A 20779-nucleotide genomic window follows, 5' to 3' on the forward strand; every position below is an offset into this window, starting at 1 on the left:
GCACCAATCCAGGCAGGGGAGGGCAAGGCGGCGAGGGAGGGCCGGCAGAGAGGAGAGAGACAGCTATGTGGGGCAGCTTTTTTCTCAATCGGCTTCTTCTGCGTCCAAGGGCCTGCATATATATACCCTCTTGTCAAAGCAAGGCACGTCAGGTTCTGTACAGGCAACCGGGAAAAACCTTCGGGTTTGTGTTGTTCCCTTTTCCCAAAAGGAGGGAAGTAGAAACTATGAAAGAGCTGCAGCGGAAACAATAAGAGTTCAGGTCCCAAGCTTGCCCATTTTTAAGGCGGGTTGCAAACCAGGATCCAAAAGTGAGACCAACACTAAAAGGAATGAGGTAGAAGGGCCATTGAAATGCGCTGGCTTCTCCTCCATGTCCATTGGTCCAGTGATCAGTTGTTTATTACACAAAGTGGATTTTAGGACTGCTCCCATAAATGGCCAGGCCCCCCTCCAAAAAAAGGTGTATTGGCACGCATTGAGATAAGGTGGATCCTGCACCCTGACCTGCAAAACTCTGGATGAAAAGCATCAGAATGTAAAACTAATGTGGATCCTGCTTCCTCCAAAATCTCAAGTTTTAGTACCTTGTATAACTCTTACTAAACATACCCTTTTGAATGGTGTGTTCTCTAATGCTCCGTTTCTCTCTGTGTGTGTATGAGAGTGATGGAAAATGTTTTATGGTTTTATTTTTCCCAGAAAATTAAACATTTGACAGTTTCAATAGACTCTCGATGTTGCCAGCAACGTAATTACTTATTCCAAAATAAAGACCAGTGACACTTCTCCAAACCACGTATTTGAGAAAAAGAAACCTATCCAGATTCCCACTCATTTCAGACAGCAGAGATGTCAAAGGGAAAGAAACGTAATCGTCAGCCACTCTCACTGGACCTGGCGGTGGGACAAAGAAACTCATCTGCAACCTGTTGCCGTCGCCGAGTCTGAACCAAACTGAACTGCAGCTCCCTCCTCAGCCCATCTCCCCCCACCTGGGAAGGAAGGGCAGCCCCGCCTTATTATTATTATTATTATTATTAGAGCAGAACTTTGGTTCCCTTGCCCCTCCAGGGTCCAGCGGCGCATGAAGTCGAGAGAGAGACTTCCCCTGCTAAAAACACACCACGCATTGTATTGGGTGCCACTCTCTGGAGTCTGTCCCTTCATTCGACAGGATCCTTTGCCCTAGTTGGACAGAAGCCACGTTGGCTACCCTACACCTGAAGAGTCCCTGAGAGATGCGTGATATTCATCAAACTGCCCATGAGGAAAGTGCGCGCTTGTTTTTGGGTGAGATAGCCGAGGGAGTCGATCTCTCGAGTCGATTTACTTTTCTCACGGGTGGGGGTGGGGGACGGATAACTTGGGGCCTCTGCTGCCGCGATAAAACAAGGAAACCTTTGCGCCGCGGTGGAGAAGGGGAGGCGGGCTGCGAGCGACGAGGCCCTTTTGTCCAGTCCTACAAGTCCCATGACGCTCGGCGAAGTTCTGCGGTTGCCACAGTAACGGAGACCTGAAAACAACTCCTTCCGCCCATGTAGCCCAAGGAACCAGGTAACGCGGGCAGAGGAGCGGCCGGGTGGAAGCTTCTGTCTGCGCGCGGGAAAAGGGAAGAAGCCTAAGCCCTGAGCTGCACAGGGAGTAAGAGTTGCTCTTGGTCCTGGCTCTGGGTAAGAGAGGTCCAAGAAGGTGAAGGCGGAGCACGTGGGGGATCATAAAGGGACTGTAGGAGGCGCGCTCCTTCGGGGGGCAGCAGATCTTCCCTTCTCCTTCCTCTTGAACTTGCCGGAATTGCTTCTGTCGTTTATCCCCCGCGACTCCTCCAGCCCCACCAACCAGGAAAGGGGGAAGCCGCCCGCAGTGAGATTGCAGCCCTATACCTAGCTAGCTCCAGGGCTCACTGATCCCGTGGGGCAGTGATACTTTCCCCCAACATTTCCTCTTTTATTTAATTTCTGAAACTTTTCAGAAGTTTTTTTTCTCCTTCTCCCACCACTATTGTCCCATGTCGTTTCTCAGTACTTCCTCCTAGCGCTTGCTTTGTCCTTGCCTTTCTCTGAATCTCTGAATTCAGCGTCATTTATATAAAAGCTTACTAGTAGAGGGCTCAGCAAGTTAAACATGTAAGTGAAAGGTAGATCATACAGTTAGGGGCCTTTGGTTCTTTGTGGGCTTCTGCAGTAGCAAAGGGTGACTTGCCATTCCCCTATCTCAGTTTAATTGCCAAGACTAATGCTGTGGCTGCATATGTTTGTCTGGAGGCAGTTTGGGCTGATGCAAATTTTTCCCATGCAAGTTTAAATCATTTGCCTTGCAATATATAAAAATGTCAATACTGTTCCTTTTGTTTTAGCCTTTTTAGTTCCTTGAGTGAACTCAGAACTCAAGGAATGTTCATAAGGAATTGCAGTTCATGGATGACAGTGCTAAGAATATAGTCTATAGTGCAAGCACATCACATCTTTGAAAAGTAAATTACATAATAAAGGTGACAGAAACTGTGAAGATTTATTGGTGCAGAATTAGAGCAAACTACTTCCAAAGAACAAAGGATGAGGCCCTGAGTAAGCAGTGACAAAACAGCATAATTTCAATTTCTGACTTAAGCACCATGTTCTTTTTGTGGTTTTCAATATAATTGACAATCCTCTTGACCTTGATAGGCAGTGGATCTCTAACAATGGAATGATGGCTTCAGATGACTACATTCTCCATTTTGTAGTCCAAGAAGACAATAAATGTGAACAAGTTACAAAAAGTAGAAGTCCAAGTGGTTCTCCTAGTAGGGTCTGCAAGAGCACCCAAAGCAAATGCAGCACCAAAGTTAGCCACTGTAGTAAGTGTTCCAGTCAGCGTGGAACTTTTCAGCTTGACTATTCCAACGACTTCAACCAGGATGTTTCAAGAAGGGCTAGCAGCAGTAGCAGCAGTTATTCAGAGCAGGACAGCTGCAGAAATTCTCAGGTCTACTATTATGAAGATTTTCACACATACTCTTCAGAAACCCCTTGCAGCAATGGCAGTGGATACAGCAGTATTTTAGAACAGCCAGAAACCAAAGAGGAGGAATTATCAATGAAAACAAAGGAAAATGATCACCAAGCCAAAGGTAAGAAGGTGGTGGACCACACTGATCACTGCTAATGTTAGCTTACTGTTGACAGATTATGACAGAACTAATGAAGACCAAGGCTTTGCTGGAGAACTGTCTGTTGTGCTTCTCCATTTTTATTGCTGAAGTGTCCCTGGTTCAAATGCTATATTTTTTGGAAACCACTTGTCTGTAGGAAGAAGCATTAAAAAGAGGGAGAGTAGGGGGCAGAGGAAAGAAAGGCAGGGCAAAACCAGATGGAAAGGAGAGTTGAAGTCAGCTAGTGCCTGCTTGTATGTTATGTTTCGCTAGACGTTCCCATAGCTTTGTGGGCAGCCCTCCGGGGTCTGTATGACAGCTCTCCATCCCAGCACTAGTATTTGGGTATGGCAGTCTGTGGGCGAAGTTCTGAGGCAAAGTTAACCTTCAGCATTACCTTCAAGCTTTGTAGTTTTCATGTGTGCAAAAGAGATAGAAAAGAATTGAAAGCATTATGAATGAAAACAAATTATGGCAGTGGCATAGTAGAATCTATAATCCACCACATTATTTTAGAACTACCTGTTATCTTTAAAAACGTGTGTGTAAAATTAAGAGATATGCCCCAAATATATTTTGCAACACTCCCTCTTCCAGCATCTGCTCCAAAGAATGTTAAATCCCAAATGAAACTAATTGAATTACTTGAGGGAAATTGCTATGGTTTCTTCTCCCTTGAAAGCAAAGCTCTGAACTGTTGGCAGGCAATAAATGAGCATAGTCCCGGTAACTTTATTGATTTCACACCTGCTTCTTTCAATCATGCAATGTTTTCAAGCAAAAGAGAGAAGCAATATGTTTTTTATTTGCTATGAAGGCATACTAATGCATCTCTAGCCCTCCTTCCTTCCTTCCCCATCACCCTGTAATGTAATGATAATCATGCCCTTCTTCTTCTACCTTTGTCTAGGCAAACTTCCCCTGTATTCATCCATTCTATTTTCCACCCCAACATGTCACTGTCCTTGCTCATTGTTTCCCTACCACAATCACAGTGTGCTTTGCATGCTATGTCCAGAGTTCTCCCCAGACCCAGCATCAACACATGGCATCCTCAGGTACCTTTTAGAACAGGGTGCACCACTGAAACCTGCTCTGAGCCTCCTGTTGACTACTGGGCGCCCCCCACTTGGGGGTCTGGGACCTGCTATTTGAATCTGCCATAATGCCCCCAACATAGTATTGCTCTGGGGCACCGTGGGAAATTAAAATGGCAACCCTAATTAGGGGTATAGAAGCCACCATTTTAATTTCCCAGTGTGGCGATGTATTGTGAGATATTAAAATTCCCCTACCCAGACCCGCCCCCCGGGAATCCGACAAACTCTCTGATAAATGCCAGCTAATCATGTCAGGAGAACCTAGAAACAAGCCATCAAACCTGGAGCCAACACTGACTTTCTGTTCTTGTACATATGGGTATATATAGGAATGTAGGTTGCATAGACCTAAATAAAGCTTCATTTATGGACATGCACATTGCTTTAACTTTTCTGAATCTGTGCTTTACTCTAAAGGAGCTGAATTCCATGCAGCTTACACTATCTACTGTCGAATGAGCATGATGCTCATTAATTAAGAAATGCTGTTTTGAAAATCTGTAGAACCTGTGACTCTTTGAAAGAAGGAGTTACACAAAAACAGTGTTTGAACATCATAGGGAGCTAAAGCATAGAACATGGCTAGACAAACTAAAGCCTGGGGGCCAGATCCAGCCCAATCGCCTTCTAAATCTGGCCCACGGATGGTCCGCGAATCAGCATGTTTTTACATGAGTAGAATGTATACTTTTATTTAAAATGCATCTCTGGGTTATTTGTGGGGCACAGGAATTCGTTAATCCCCCCCCCCAAAAAAAATACATAAGGTCTGAGGGACAGTGGACCAGCCCCCTACTGAAAAAGTTTGCTGACCCCTGGCATAGAATAATATGAATAGAACATGTTGAAGTGGTCTGCAGACTAGAAAAAAGAGAAAAATAACAATTTCCGCATAGAAGTAAAATATGTTTACAATACCAAGTAAAAAAACCCAAAAACCTAAAACTGAATTTTGTATTGGATCTTCACTAAGACAACTAAAAATTGAAAAGAAAAAGTTTAGAAATGAAATTAAAATAGAGGGAATACTTGTATGGATGTATTCCCTCAGAATTCAGAAACCAAATCTCTTTTTATCTGAGTTTAGAGACCCTTACCTCAAACGAGGTTAACTTACTGATTAGTTCCTTGGAACAGAAAGTTTGTTTTGCTTTTCTTTTGCTTTCCAGGACTTCATATGCCTTAGTAAGGGCTCTAGACTGTAGTGTTTGGCGGGGCAGAGTGGGATGGAGCAGCTTCCCAACGCCAGTTTCACTTCTGGGTACCAAAAGTGGGAGGTGGGAAGGTGGTTCAGTGCAGCAGCGCAGGTGGAGCCAGTCTGATGCCCCCTCGCCTCTCTGCCTCACCTCTGCCCCTCTCAATAACCAGCAGCGTGGCTGCCGTTGGGAAACCAGGTGAGCAGTGCAGCTCCCCCCCCCCCCGCCTGCCCCACTGCTACTCACTTTTTCGTTTTATCTGATTTAAGAATGTGGAAAAATGCTCTGTGCATCCATTTGTGTGCTTTTGAAAACACTTCTGTGACCTCTCACGTCGGAGTGTAACTGCCAACTTCAAGGCCTTGTTCAGTTACTGTGTTTTGCAAGCCTGTTTAGCAGTAGCTGCTTAGAGACAGCTGCTGTTCTTTTTAATATAGCATTTCAAGATTGCTATTATTCCAGCAGGTATTTTAGACGAAGTATGCTTCTATAGTTTTAATTGGTTTCCATTTTTTTTTAACTTTCTGTATCTTTAAAAAGACCGCTTCAAGTTAAGTTGTGGTTAAGCGGTATATAAATATTTTAAATAAATAAATATTTTTTAAAAATAAATAAATAAAACAAGGTGCCATTCAGGAATATATAGAGGCAAACCCTCCAGGACTGCTGCTGCTCCACAGATGCATAATTTGTCTTGGACTAGTATTCCCAGATTTTTTTCTCCTGTTGAACATTGATGTCACCTGTATGAAATGGAGACAGGTAAAAGCATTCCAGTATTCTGTGGGGAATTTACAGGTATTATGCATTTTAATGCTGCCATTTTGCACATGCTAACAAATGCACAATACCCTTTCTTCAAATACCTGCTTGTAGAACACACTGCCCATTGAAGTTAGACATGTTTCATTGGAAGCTAAAAACTTATTTCTTTTTACACTCTGTCACAGAATGATGACTTACAGGCAATATCAGATGGCTTTTTTTTGAGAACTGTTATATCTGTTTTTATTTTTTGTATTTTAATGGATTGTTGTATTTTAGCTATGGTCTTTTGTAACATTTAGAAGTTTATAGCCATCCCAGATAAATACTTTTCTTTTAATGTGCATAATATGAATGGGTCCCCGCAAGCCTCAGACTTGTGATCCTTCCTTCCCCACTTCCTGCACAGCTGCACAGTAGAGTTCAGAATCTTTCATGTCTACTTTTTGTGTCTGGAAACTGTAGTTAACCACAGTTCCTTGTGTTGCTAACATTAACTATGGTTAGTTTAAAACAAGCCAACCATGGTTTCTGCAGCTAGTTTGTTTGAATTAACCATAGTTAATGCTAATGCTAATAATAATAATGCTAATAATAATAATAATAATAATAATAATAATAATAATGCTAATAATAATGCTAATAATAATAATAATAATAATAATAATAATAATAATAATAATAATTTATTATTTATACCCCGCCCATCTGGCTGGGTTTTCCCAGCCACTCTGGGCGGCTTCCAACCAAATATTAAAAACAATACAGCATCAGACATTAAAAACTTCCCTAAACAGGGCCGCCTTCAGTTGTCTTTTAAAAGTAAAATAGTTGTTTATTGCCTTGGCATCTACTGGAGGACGTTCCACAGAGCAGGCGCCACTACCAAGAAGGCCCTCTGCCTGGTTCCCTGTAACGTCACTTCTCGCAGCGAAGGAACCACCAGAAGGCCCTCAACGCTGGACCTCAGTGTCCGGGCTGGAGGATGGGGGTGGAGACACTCCTTCAGGTATACAGGACTGAGGTCGTTTAGGGCTTTAAAGGTCAGCACCAACACTTTGAATTGTGCTTGGAAATGAAGATCTTTCAGGACCGGTGTTATATGGTCTCAGCAGCAGTCACCAGTCTAGCTGCCGCATTCTGGATTAATTGCAGTTTCCGAGTCACCTTCAAAGGTAGCCCCACGTAGCAACATAACAAGTTTTGGTTAACTAAAAGCAGAACTGAGAGCTGCTGAACTCCTCACATTCTATGGGAGGAGGAGGATATGTGAGTCTGAGGCAACATTATGCCTCATTCAAAGTATGCTGATCCATCTTTAGTATGATGTTTGAACATGGCCACACACATTCACACATGCCTAATCTTTTAGTTATTTAAGGAGACATCAAGTGTGATCACGCATATGGGTTGACACTCTGATTGTATCAGTTATACAATCTTTGGGGGAATTGCAGTGAATTTTATGATGCAATGACTAAGCTCAATGTGTTTGAACAATAAAGTCTTTTGCACATTCTATCACTTCCTGAGGATGCATTTAACTTATAGTAAGCAACTTATACAGAAACGACAGAAAACCTCTCAGTGTTCTTGGACTCAAGCCCCATCAGCCACAGTCATCATGGCCAATGGTCAGGGATGATGCAAGTTGTAACCCAGTAATATTTGGAGGATCACAGGTCCCCCATCTCTGTTATATGGATTTGCATTCTCTTACTCTCTCTAGTCTTATACCATTTTAGCTTGTTTTGTTCTTAATGTAGGGGGTAAAACACTTCCTAAGAAGAAACAGCAGCAAAAGAGCTTTTTCAATACTAGCACTATAATCACTTCCCAGAAGAACAATGTAGCTTGCCGCTTATTGTCAGCCAGGCTTCACAAAGTTAAAGAGCTGAAAAATGAAGTGTCTGTTCTGAAGAAAAAACTGGAGGCATCTAACATGGAAAATCAGATTTTGAAGCGGCTTCAATATCGACATTTGAAAGCAATAAGTAAATACGAAAATGCAGAGACTAATCTGCCTGATCTTCTAGCAAAACAGTGTGGTGAAGTGAGGACTCTCAGGGTACTTCTTAGGAAATCTCAAGAGCAGGAGCGCAGTGCGTCCAAGAAACTTAGAGAAGTTGAGGCACAACTACTAAAGACAAAAGATACCTTACTGGCATTGCAGAAACTTTCAGAAGACAAGAATCTCGCAGAAAGAGGAGAACTTAGACGCAGGTTAAACACCCTCACACAAAGAATGGAAATTGGTGATAAGAGAATTCAGGTACTAATGTGTAGTATATTAATGTGCAGTGTAACTAGAATTACAGCAAGAAATATCAGAGTGCTGCTAGATTTCTAATTAGCAGTCCTGGCCAAGCTATTGTTCAGATATGCAGGAGTTCCTGAGTGTGCTGAGGCTTTCCTATTTACCTTAGGGATGGGGACAGCTCTGTGCACAGATCACCATAACGCCCACAGGACACCTGCTCAGGCAGGAACTCCATGTGCATAACTACACACTTGGAGCTTAGGAACCAGAACAGCTTATTTCAAATTTTGGCCGAACTGCGTTGTGAAAATTAGGGTGTGCATTAGATTTGATGGTGCATTAGATTCGCATAAATACAGTAGTATTAAACCTTAGTACCTTCAGATTTTGTTTCATTTTAAATTGCAGTCTAGAGTTGTAGTGTTTGTTTTTGGTTTAGAACCTTGTGAATGGGAATCAATAGGTTTTTTTACATGGGATTGGTCACTATTACCCAAATTACAGACAAGGAATTGAGATTAACAGGATGGTTCTATACATGTCTTCTGGTATAGGATAGTAGCCTCACAAGGCCTGGGTATAGTTATTTAGAAATAAGTTCCATTGAAATTAATGCTCCATCTGAGTAAATGTGTTTAGACTTGGATTAATAGTGATTTGCCTAAAGCCACTAAGGCAGCCCTGCCCTGCATCTTTGAGATGGGAAAAGAAACAGAGCAGGACCCATCAAGTCATCCCACACCTTAGAGTAGTCCATCATTAAAAAGTACTACTAAAAGCAACTGCACAGCTCCGTATCTGCCAAACTGAAGTTTCAGGTACAGTGGTGCCTCGCAAGACGAAATTAATCCGTTCCGCGAGTCTCTTCGTCTAGCGGTTTTTTCGTCTTGCAAAGCAACCCTATTAGCGGATTAGCGCTACTAGCGGTTTAGTGGCTATTAAAGGCTTAGCGGCTATTAAAGGCTTAGCGGATTAGCGGCTAAAAGGCTATTAGCAGCTTAGCGGATTAGAAAAAGGGGGGGAAGCGGGGAAAAATTGGAACACTTGCAAGACGTTTTCGTCTTGCAAAGCAAGCCCATAGGGAATATCGTCTTGCGAAGCAGCTCAAAAACGGAAAACCCTTTCGTCTAGCGGGTTTTCCGTCTTGCGAGGCATTCGTCTTGCGGGGCACCACTGTATATGGGTCAGTCCACACTTTATGTATGTTTGGGCCCTCCCTAATTTCTGCTTTGGAGTATGGAAGAAGAAACCCACTAAAGGAGTAGAAATGGCTGAAGAGGCTGGTAAAACTGACTTAGCCTCACCATGTATTTTTCACTCACCCACTGTATTTATGTGGCTCTAATGTGCCATCATATCTAATGTGCACCTCAATTTTCAGAACCTCCAAACCAAAAGGGTACTTGCTGGTGCCATCAAATCTAATGTGTGCCCTAATTTTTGCAGCTTAATTTGGCCAAAAAGGTGTGCATTACATTCAAGTAAATACAGAATTTCACTACTAACTAACTGCTATGGGAATGGAAGATTCTCCTTCTAGATTTCAAAAGAGAGGGAGGGAGAGAATACATGATACACTATTTCTGATTATGGATACAATTTCCTACCACACTTGTTTGCCATAAGCATACTTGTTCTCATTATTTAAAAAAATCAAATTATTTTTTAAGAGTAGTATAAACCACTGATATTATTAATAAGAATGGGGATTTTCATCTTTCCAAAGAAGTTTATTAAAATTTGCAATGTCTGTTGTAGTACTTCAGTCCTGTTACATTTAATATTGTATAATTCTCAGTAGGCAGGAGATAAAGTACATGGTCATGCGTTTGTAATATCTTTAGGTCTTAGAAAAGCAGCTGCTGTTGAATAATACCTCCTTTAGTCATCAGTTAGCAGTTGAGAAGAAAAAGACTCTTGAAGCTCAGTTGATTACCACGAATTTGCAAATGGAAATCAAGTCACTTAACCAAAAAATCAAGGTATTTAAGCCTCAAGTTTATTTTACTATAAGAGAATTAGCAAATTATAGAGAGCATTTGCACATCTTACAATGTCTAGTACAGGCGATAGGAGATGCTACTTTAAAAACATGTATCCTAGTGCAAAAATAAAAGTATTCCTAAGTGTGGCTATTCAACACTGAATGAGATAACAGATTGGTTATCTGGTTTCTTGTGTTTCAAGTATCAGACATTATAAGCTGTGAACGATAAAATATAGTGAGATTTTGTTTGTTTATAATTAGATTCATGGCCGCTTTTGGGTCACGTGTCCTCAAAAAGTAGCTTAAAATACTATGATCATTATAAAAGGCAATACAATTAACAAGAAAATCAGTTCACAAATTGAAACTAAGATAGCAGCTTGGCAAGGATTTTAAAATCCTTGTCAAATTGGTGAGTTTTAACCATCTGCCTGAAACTTTCTTTGGAGCAGGTTTGTCAAATCTCCCTTGGGAGGGTGTTCTACTGAATGGATGCGACTACATAAAGCTGCCATGGTCCATTTGTAAAAAAAAAGCTATCACACATTTACAAGTAAATAATGTCAAATGTCAGATATGAAGCAAAGGTAGAGCTAAATACTCACCAGCTTTGATTTTTGCTTTAGAAGTTACACTTTTAGTAAAGGCTGAACTTGTAGTTCAACTTGTAGTGCAAAGAATTAGTGCTTTCAATACCAGTCAGGAACAGCTGTGGTGCCATGGAGTCCCTCAGCAAACGCATAACAGGGATAGGGAACCTTTCTGGTCCTCAGGAGTCTCCCCAGGTCACACATGCTCCCCACTCACCAGCTAGCTCTGCTTTGTACCCTTCCTGTGTGTTTTTGCCTGGCCTGGAAAGTGTCCTGTGAGTGTGATGAAAGCCTCCTGCACAAATGTTAAATTCCTATTTGTTGTTCTATCTGCTTTTGCCTCTGATCCTGCCCACCATTGGTATGTGGCCCCCAGAAGGTTGTCCAAAAGAGAATATGGCCTTTGGATGAAAAATACTCCCCACCCCCCATTCTAAAAGGACATGCCGGAGAGAATTCTCAGGGGCAATCTCAGCCAAACAAGCTCCATCCTTCTTTCAAGTAACAAGCGATAGAATATTTGGCCTGTTGAAATTATGACTAAGCAAAGATGCTTTTTACGGAGAATAAAATAAGATGGTGCTTTATGGAAGATGCATAGTGAATTCAGCTAATTAGGCTTCAAAGATCGTTGAGGTCCATATAATAAATCGTATTGCATTTTTTTAGCTTACTGCTGTGTTTTTATAGGAAAAAGAACGAGAACTTGGTGTGAGAAATATTTATGCAAATCGGATGCTTAAAGGCCAACAGGACAAAGGTGGTTCAGAGTCTCCCCCCAAAGGTAGCATAATGTTTTTCTGCTCATTTTTAATGTGGAATGTCACTTTCATGTGCCTAAACTGTATTAGAAAACTCTGCAGTATTTATTCTTTTTTAATGACTGCAATGTCTCCCTCCCCCTGACCAGCCTAAAAGAGATCCACTGATGCGTCTGGCTCAGCGCTTTGCTGTACTGCTCACTAAAAGAGTGGGTGGTATCACTGGTGAAATTCAAACAGAAAGCCCCAAAGGGTGGTGTTCCGGTGAGTGGAAGGGGCTGAGCTGCCTTGGGATCCACCAGATTCTGAATCAGCTCCACTGCCAGCACATGATGGTACTGGGCCAATCTAGACCCACTCACTATGCCAGTCCCAGGCTGGTGTAGTGTGATGGAGGTTTTTCTCTCCCCTGCTCCCCACTTTCTATCCTGGCTGGTACGAGCAGTAGTACCTATGTTGCACAGACTGCTGTTGTCCAGCCAGGGTTAGAAATTGCTCTGCCATCAGCAACTTACTGAACTGAGGTTTCAGCAACAAATTCTGAATATCAGCAACAGTTTTGTATTTTAAAAAATCAACATTATTTTACAGTTTTTTCATAACTTTTTGGCTTTAATAATGATTGTGCTGGGGGTAATCAGAAGTAAATTAGCTAGATTACTGTGCAAGATTTAAAAATTTGTATCATTGTCATTCCATAAGAAAAGCCAATCCACTCTAATACACATTTAGGTACATAGCTCCCCCTAGTCCTCAGTCTGCAGTTTCTACTGTCCTGATTAAGTGTCTTGGGTAAGCTTGCATATGATATCACACCAGCAAAATAAGAGTGCCTATAATATCATTTCAAGTTTTGTTCAGTTGCAGATATTAATAATAGTACATATTTGCAAGATATGTCATTGCATTTTCCTGCGCTCTGTAATTTTTGTAGGGCTGATGAAATACCCAAATGCAGCATCAAATGTTTAATTATAACACAACAAGCTAGATCCAACAGCTTGGTTTACAGTTAGAAATAGGGAGATGGTACAGTAAAGCAGGGACGCGGGTGGCGCTGTGGGTTAAACCACAGAGACTAGGGCTTGCCGATCAGAAAGTTGGCGGTTCAAATCCCCGCGATGGGGTGAGCTCCCGTTGCTTGGTCCCTGCTCCTGCCAACCTAGCAGTTCAAAAGCACATCAAAGTGCAAGTAGATAAATAGGTACCACTCCGGTGGGAAGGTAAACGGTGGTTCTGTGCGCTGCTCTGGTTCGCCAGAAGCAGCTTAGTCATGCTGGCCACATGACCTGGAAGCTGTACGCTGGCTCCCTCGGCCAATAAAGCGAGATGAGTGCCACAACCCCAGAGTTGGCCACGACCGGACCTAATGGTCAGGGGTCCCTTTACCTTTTTCAGAAAAGCAGCCTGCATATTGACTGCAGCCCTCATGGAACTCTCCCCTCACATTGGGTAGGGTTAACATTATAGCCCCTCCTGTTGACCAGTTAAAGCTCTACTGCACAATATGTATCTAGGGGTGTGTATGTGTATATATTTTTATCTATAGCTGTGTGTGTGTGTGTGTGTGTGTGTGTGTGTGTGTACACTTGTGCACACACATACGTTTCTTTATTTATAGTTGCAATCCTATACATATTTACCTGAGAGTAACACTCATTGAAGATAGTAGACATGTCTATCAGTAAACATGTCTATCATTGTAAAGAAAGACAGCAATCTCCTGCACATTTTGGGGGGAGTAAGTCCAGTTATGGTGCCCACTTATGCATTGCTCCACCAAACACAAAAGAGAAAAAAGGTGCACATTTGTATGTGCAAATTTATATTCATAGGTGCAAATTTAAAAACAATAACAATAATAATAATAATAATAATAATAATAATAATAATAATAATTATTATTATTATTATTATTATTATTATTATCATTTATTATTTATACCCCACCCATCTGGCTGGGTTTCCCCAGCCACTCTGGGCTGCTTCCAACAAAATATTAAAATACAGTAGTCGGTCAAACATTAAAAGCTTCCCTAAACAGGGCTGCCTTCAGATGCCTTCTAAAAACTATTATATGTAAACAATTATTGTATGTAAACTATTATAGTTTACATTTTTCAGAAGGCAAACCAAATGATTTCCCATTCAAGTCACTTCGAATAAACTCTTACACTAATGGGCATCCCCACTCCTGATCACCCACACCATTTCTTCAATTAATTCAACTCATCAATTGACACATAATTAATTAGCCTTTGTTAGTTCAACTAAATAAAAAATAAATTGGTGTGATTCCCTGTGAGATAAAATGGCAAGTGGGTGGTCTTTTCATTCTTCCTTTTTGTACTTAATTAAGCCAAAGGCCGCTGTTCCACCATATGAACTTAAATCCCAACCGTGGGGGAACAATGTCATTTCTGTTTCCTTTCAATGGACATCAGAAAAAGAAATGGCCACCTCTATGTAGCAGAAGCTATTTCCCAGCCAGGGAAATGGCATTTGAGGTTTCAGTTTGTGGGGCAGCAGCAAGGTGGCAGCTCAGCTCAGCTGCTGGCCTGCTTTTTGCTTAATTAAGTAAAGAAAAAAAGGGGGGGCAGATAGCGAAGACCACCCACTGGCAAATTCATCTCATCTTGTATGTCCAGTACTGGACTAAGGCAGAGGACCTTGAAGTACCAACCTCTCTGAGGACATCTGAGATGAAACTAGCTTTGCTTGTGTGCGCAGCTCAAAGGTAGGTTTCTCAGTAAGCCACAAAACAAAAGTAACACCTTACTCTAGCTTTTTCAAACAACTTGGACTGCTTAACGTATGCCACACCAAATGAGTCCTTAAAAAGTGGGAAGGAGGGACTCCAGCTTTATGGAAGAGGAACTACTTTGCATGCAGAATCTCCAACAGCCCCAAGTAGTACTGAGAATGCATTGTCTAAAATCCTGAAGAGCCACTGCTAGTTGGTGGAGACAGTCCAAGCAATTCCAATTCCTGAAGCACCATTGCAATGACCCAAACATCCAGTTGGGTGGTTGGCTAGGTTGGTAGGCTAGTGGCAGCATTTAGCATTGTAGCTTCCAGGCAGTCATATCTATAACATGTTATAGTACCTGATCCTGGATGTTACTAGAACACAGATTACCATGGCCAGGCTCTCACTACACAGTCAGCACATCAACCTCAACTGATGAAAGGTGCTTCATTCCATAGAGGCTGTGTAGGCATCCACTAACTCGACTTTTAAGAGAAAGGTAATCCATCAAGAAAAGGCTGAATGCCGTCTCCCTGAATTGATGAAGCATCTGCCCATAGAACTTTTGTCTCAGGATTGAATTTCAGTTTATTGTCCCATATTTAGCCCACCACCAATTCCAGACATATAAGCATTTCATATTTTCAGGAGTGCAGAGGGGATACGTCTCAATATTTACTTCCTCTTGTCTTTTCATAGCTGTCAATGTCTCCAAGTCGGTACAAGTAGATGTGAATCTAGAAGCAACAGCTCTTCAAAAGCACGAGGCAGAGAAAAGTTCAGTTGTTTTTTTAAAAGAGGTATGGCAGATCTGAATTAATCCTTTTACAACTCTAAACCACTCTTGTTCATGCTGTGTTGTGCCTTATAGCTTCATTTCTTCCTGCAAATTGCAGATTCCTTAACATACATTCAGTTTCCTGAATCATATTACAGCGACATTGTGAAAAAAACATTGTCCTCATTGAAATAGGTTTACTTCATCATTGAGGCGACTCCAGCTTGCATGAAACATTGAGCCAAATGCTGGCTAGCACAAACAATCAAATATACTGGTTCCTAAAGTAAGGACCATGGTGGCAGCTGCACTCTTCCTAAGCCCTGTGTGGCTGTCATGACCTGTGGCTAAGCCATGGTTTGTCTTTGTCTTATGATGGAACCTTGGTTCATGGTTTGTCTTGCTCCAAATAAGCCATGAGCTATAGGCTTCTTATTGGCTTGCCACTCATAGTTTTTCAGGGCTAATGTATTACTTGAGTTAGTGTTATGTGCAAAGCATGTGAACTGCCCTGAGACCCGTGGGTATAGGGTGGTATATAAATTTATTGAATAATAAAATAATAATAGGAAGAGGGACTCACTTTTCAGTAAACACGCTGAGGATTGTTGTGTTAGCTTGGGTAAACAAGTCCAAGTGTTATAATTAAGGGCTAGATAAGACAGAAGATATTCACAAGGAACCTAATGTTGTATTATTTGCTCTTGGCACAGCTGTATGAACACCCAGTGAAAAAATCTGTGCAAGTGCCTCCACCATATATTAGAGTATGACTGCACCATCCTCTGCTTTGAAGAGGATATTGAGATAGTAATTACATTTTAGCAACAGGATAGTGAAGGGAAAAGGGGCTGTGAACTTAAATTGCCTTGCAGTTTCTCTTCACCACTCCTATGCTTGGTAAGGACATGAAAGAGAAACTGTGGACTTCTCATTGCATATCATAGTTTTTGTCCAGTTCCTGGACAAGAGCAGGAAATGACAGACATGCACTGCACACTTTTCATGGGTTGCACCACTATGTTGGGAGATTCAGGACAGGGGAAAAGTACTTCTTCACATAGTGCATAGCAGTGATGGACAACAGCTAAGATGACTTTAAAAGGGTTTTAGGCAGATTCATGGAGGACAAGGCCATCAGTGGCCTAGTCTTGATGGCTCTGTTTCCTCCAGCATCGAAGGCCTATATACCTGGGTACCAGTCGCTGAGGATCTTGAGCAGGGGAGTGCTATTGTGATCATGTTCTACTTGTGAGCCATTGCCATCTGTGTAAGCAGAATGCTGACATAAACCTTTGGTCTGATCCAGGTGGCATCTTAAGTTCATACAACAGGACTTGTGAGGAAAGCAAAAAACCCTCCTTGCCACTTTTTCTTTGATTTATGGTCAGAGAATCACAGGGGACAAGTCCTTGTTTTATTTAATAGACATTTTTCTACTCTGAGCCTCTTGGGCTTGCTGATTGGAAGGTTGGCAGTTCGAATCTCCGCGATGGGGTAAGCTCCCATTGCTGTCCCAGCTCCTGCCAATCTAGCAGTTTGAAAGCATGCCAATGTGAGTAAATAGGTACCACTGTAGCAGGAAGGAAAACGATGTTTCCATGCGTTCTGGCACTCATCACGGTCCTCCATGCTCCAGTAGCGGTTTACTTATGCTGGCCACATGACCCAGAAAGCGGTCTGTGGACAAACGCCGGCTCCCTCGGCCTGAAAGCGAGATGAGCGCTGCAACCCCATAGTCGCCTTTGACTGGACTTAACTGTCCAGGGGTCCTTTACCTTTATCTTCCTGTGTTGTGGACTTTATTGTGTTGGGACTCATGTGATCCCATTCATTTTAGACCATCTCCAAACAAAGTATGAGGCTGAAGCCAGCGTACCCTTAAGCCTATGTTAATTTGCTGGGAGTTCAGATTCTGTCTACTTTATGGAGGCAAATTAGGTCACGGATTAAGAACTGAAATCTATCCATCACTTGCTGCTATTCAAAGACATTCAAAAACTACAAAGTGCAAATCAAACTGACATATATGTGTTTTTCTTTCTATTATTTCTTTAGGAGTTGACAACCAAAGATATTAATTGCAAAGACAAACTATGTGATGTGGATAAAGAGATGGAATCAAAAACAGAAGTTCATCAAAATCAAAAATTAACAATGCAACAGATTTCGAATATAGCATGCACAGGTATCTTAACAGTATTTCGAATCTGAGGTGTCTACAGATTTAGCAAATCTTTCAGCAGCAGTAGTCTTTTTTCAGCCCAAAGGGCAGATTATCTTAGTGTAATACTCTTGAGCTAGGCTGGATGGGGCCAGACCCAAAAGGAACAGCACCAGACAGGCAGTCACTCATTTAACATATAAACACAATCACACACACTGCCCCTTCTGCCCTGTGCTCAACCTACCTCTTCTCAGCTGACACGTGGAATTCAGCTAAGCAGTGGGTGGGGAGTTCCCTGATTTGCTAAGGGTGCTGATTCTGTTTAAGGTCATTTGTAGCTACTAAATCTATAGATGTGCCTGCAGTGTTTTAATTTCTGTCTGAATATAAAAATTATGATATAAAAATGTTATTGCCTGACTTCTAAGAATTTTTACTGTTGAAATAATATTCTTTTGTAGAGTTATTAGGGGAAGAGATATGTCCAAATACAGAAAAACCTTTCAGATGTGAAAACCTAGAAAGACAGAAAAACAGGAGAGAAAGACAAAAGCTCAACTTGTTGAAAGAAGAGTTTGAGAAATTAAGGACAGACCAAGCATTGGAGTCCACACATGACATCCAACAAAAAATGAATAACCAGGACGAAGTTGCAACTGAAAAACAAGAAAATGAGCCAAAACAAGTGAGCTGTGATAAAATGGAAACAGTAACACAAAGATACAAAACACCATCCACGTTAAAGAAACAGTATGTATTTTCAGAAGCTGTTGAAAATTTGCATCAAGGATACCCTTCAACAGGTCCACTGTCCAGCACAAGCACCACCTGCAGTAGTAGACAAGTGAATAGACACCAGGGTGAAATAGCTGAGTTAAAGGCAGAAAATTCAAGCAGTGCCTATGAACCGTCATTTGGTAAGGTTACCAAAACAAGGCAAAAGGACACCATGTCGACGCTTGGCAAAGAACACATTCCTGCAGTATCAACAGAAAAGAAAACCACTCTTATGGAAGAACTCTTTGGTCCAAGCTGCATCTTAAAGGACAGTCACTCAAAACTTAATTTAAAAGAAGCAGTTAAGGAAAAAAAAACTTTGATGAGTGAAAAGTCTTATGAGATTTCACAAGTCAATGATGGTTTGCAGTGTGGCGATTCCAAACAAGCCCATATAAAGGTTTTCCATACATTTGCCTTCCTGGAAAACTTTAAATAATTACTGCCATAGTTTAACAATATTTTTATCTTAAAACACACACAGTATATGAAAATAATTCATTAACTGCTGCAGACTGCCCCCCCCCCCCCGAGAAAGTTTCATTTACCATAAGAAGTAGACATTTTATATTACATTGCAGGAAAACATGCATGCAAGTTATCAGTTTATATTTAACAATGAAATCATCATATTGCAGTGCATTTTTAAAAATTAAAATGAAGCACAATGGCAGGTCTATTACTAGAGCTCTAAATAAGAATACATTGGAAAGAATTGCATTGGTGGTAAAGCTTATTGGGGAAAAAGACAGTTAATGCGTATTTCCAATAGAAAAATGAGACTGCATAACTTTTCTCACTTATTCCATTCCACAAAGCCTCTTAAATGAATGCAGAGATTCAAATTATCTACATGGTCCCAGTTAGGAAAGTGAATACTTAGATGAAGTGGCCTTCATATGGGGTGCTTTTGACCCATCCATGTTGATTTGTGTAATCTGATATAGACATAATGGGTGCAAGTTATGGGGCTGTTGCCAGAAAGAAGAATGACAGTAAGGCCTATTTTATTAACTCTCAAATTTGGCCATCTTCAGACTACACAGACTAATTCATCTGTCTATACAAATTTCTCAGTGCAGGAAGATATGTTGGTTACAGTAATTTCTATGGTTATAATTGGATATCCATATTGTTTTTTACTATTGTAACTGAACCCCAAATATGGAAAACAGGTAACATTCGAAACAGCCATTAAAAACTCTTCTTCTAATCAAACATTCTTGGTAATTTAAATATTAAATATTGTGCTACCCACAACTTTGTTCTCTTTTATTTTCCTTCTTAGAACACAAATTATTGAACATAATTAGTACAAAGAGGTGTCAATATATGCAACAGGATCCAGTATGATTAAACACACAACTGCAACAATGTATCATTTCATCTGTTCCTAACAAATAGGAGATTGATCTTACTGCCATGATGTACCTAGAGCACTTAGGATCAGGGAAGTTGCACACCAGCACCTCAGTGGTACAGTATTCTGTTAAAGCAGCAGACATGGGCTCAATACAATAGGGAGAGGAACATGTGCTGCAGACAGAGCCAGCAGATCACCTGGGCAGTAGAGGGAGCCATAGCATTGTGTTAAGAACTATATTATTCCCTACATGGGAATCTAAAAAGCTTTCAGTCATCAAATGGGTACAGATTTAGCACAAACCTATCCAGCAAGTTTATTTGTGTCAATGGCTGTTTGGAAATTTTATCTAACATGCAAGTTCTCACATCTCCTCCTTCTATTTCTTACACACAAGTGGCTAGAATAAAATATGCATCATGCTGAAATCTCTAAGCAAAAACACAGCATGTGGCCAAGAGGGGGAGAAAGAGCCACTGTTGCATAAGGCAAAGACCCTTCCAGTAATATTTTGCTACTAACCAAAATCTTAAAAAAGAATCAGAGGAGGAAGGAATTGATATCAGGCAGATACAGTCAAAAACAGAATATGGGCTAGATTAGCTGGAAAGTTCCTGGCCATAAAAAATGTTGGACCTTTGTGCTTCCCCTCTCCTCATACCATGCCTTTAGGGGACCTGTGATTTCATAATAACTTACTAACCAGAATCTGAAACCATAAACTGATCCTCATTTTAGATCTTAGCCTGGTGTAATGGGGAACTGTAGTTCCCATGATTGAAGTGCTGAAGATTCAATCCTGTAGTTCCCAGGATTGAATTGCTAAGTTGGTAGAATGTGGACTTGACATTTGTTCCTAGTTTAGTGAACTATGGTATATTATGTCTGTACTGTGGTAGTGAACAGTCAATCATAACATATTTGACAACACTGAAATTACAATAGAGAAACAAATGTGGACAAAGTTAAAGGAACCACATTATTTTAAAAAAACTATTTTCCTTTCACTTTTAAAATGTCTACATGGCTTTAAAACCATTACATGCACATAGGCTGCAATCCTAACCTCACCTAGAATTAAGATCCACTGAATTCAATGGGACTTACTCTGAGTAGCCATGGTTAGGTTTGATCAACTACAATTTAAATAGAA

The 20779-nt window shown here is 41.1% G+C and overlaps 1 protein-coding gene across 8 annotated transcripts; it reads left to right on the forward strand.

Moving 5' to 3' along the window:
• The first annotated feature begins 1358 nt into the window (after nt 1-1358).
• LCA5L (lebercilin LCA5 like) lies at nt 1359-19523 on the forward strand. 8 transcript variants are annotated; one of them, XM_081198755.1, is made up of 8 exons: nt 1359-1557; nt 2357-3112; nt 7940-8466; nt 10299-10436; nt 11722-11815; nt 15241-15341; nt 17378-17507; nt 17948-19523. In XM_081198755.1, exons 2-8 carry the CDS (start codon nt 2689-2691, stop codon nt 18700-18702), a joined length of 2169 nt encoding a protein of 722 aa, XP_081054881.1. In that variant the 5' UTR covers nt 1359-1557; nt 2357-2688; the 3' UTR covers nt 18703-19523. The 8 variants fall into 8 exon arrangements, with proteins under 8 accessions (XP_081054881.1, XP_081054879.1, XP_081054882.1 ...); XM_081198753.1 differs by having other exon boundaries at nt 1544-1673; XM_081198756.1 differs by having other exon boundaries at nt 1544-1673; nt 17957-19523.
• Nucleotides 19524-20779: the final 1256 nt, after the last annotated feature.

The sequence above is a fragment of the Podarcis bocagei genome, assembly GCF_964188305.1.
Source record: "Podarcis bocagei genome assembly, chromosome: 6".
NCBI lineage: Eukaryota > Metazoa > Chordata > Lepidosauria > Squamata > Lacertidae > Podarcis > Podarcis bocagei.

Excerpts from the sequence above, each read along its gene's own strand:
- LCA5L (XM_081198755.1), top strand. The coding sequence starts at position 2,689 with ATGATGGCTTCAGATGACTACATTCTCCATTTTGTAGTCCAAGAAGAC. Across the intron at positions 11,816-15,240 it reads TTCAGAGTCTCCCCCCAAAG|CTGTCAATGTCTCCAAGTCG; the intron begins GTAGCATAATGT and ends GTCTTTTCATAG. Across the intron at positions 17,508-17,947 it reads TTCGAATATAGCATGCACAG|AGTTATTAGGGGAAGAGATA; the intron begins GTATCTTAACAG and ends ATTCTTTTGTAG.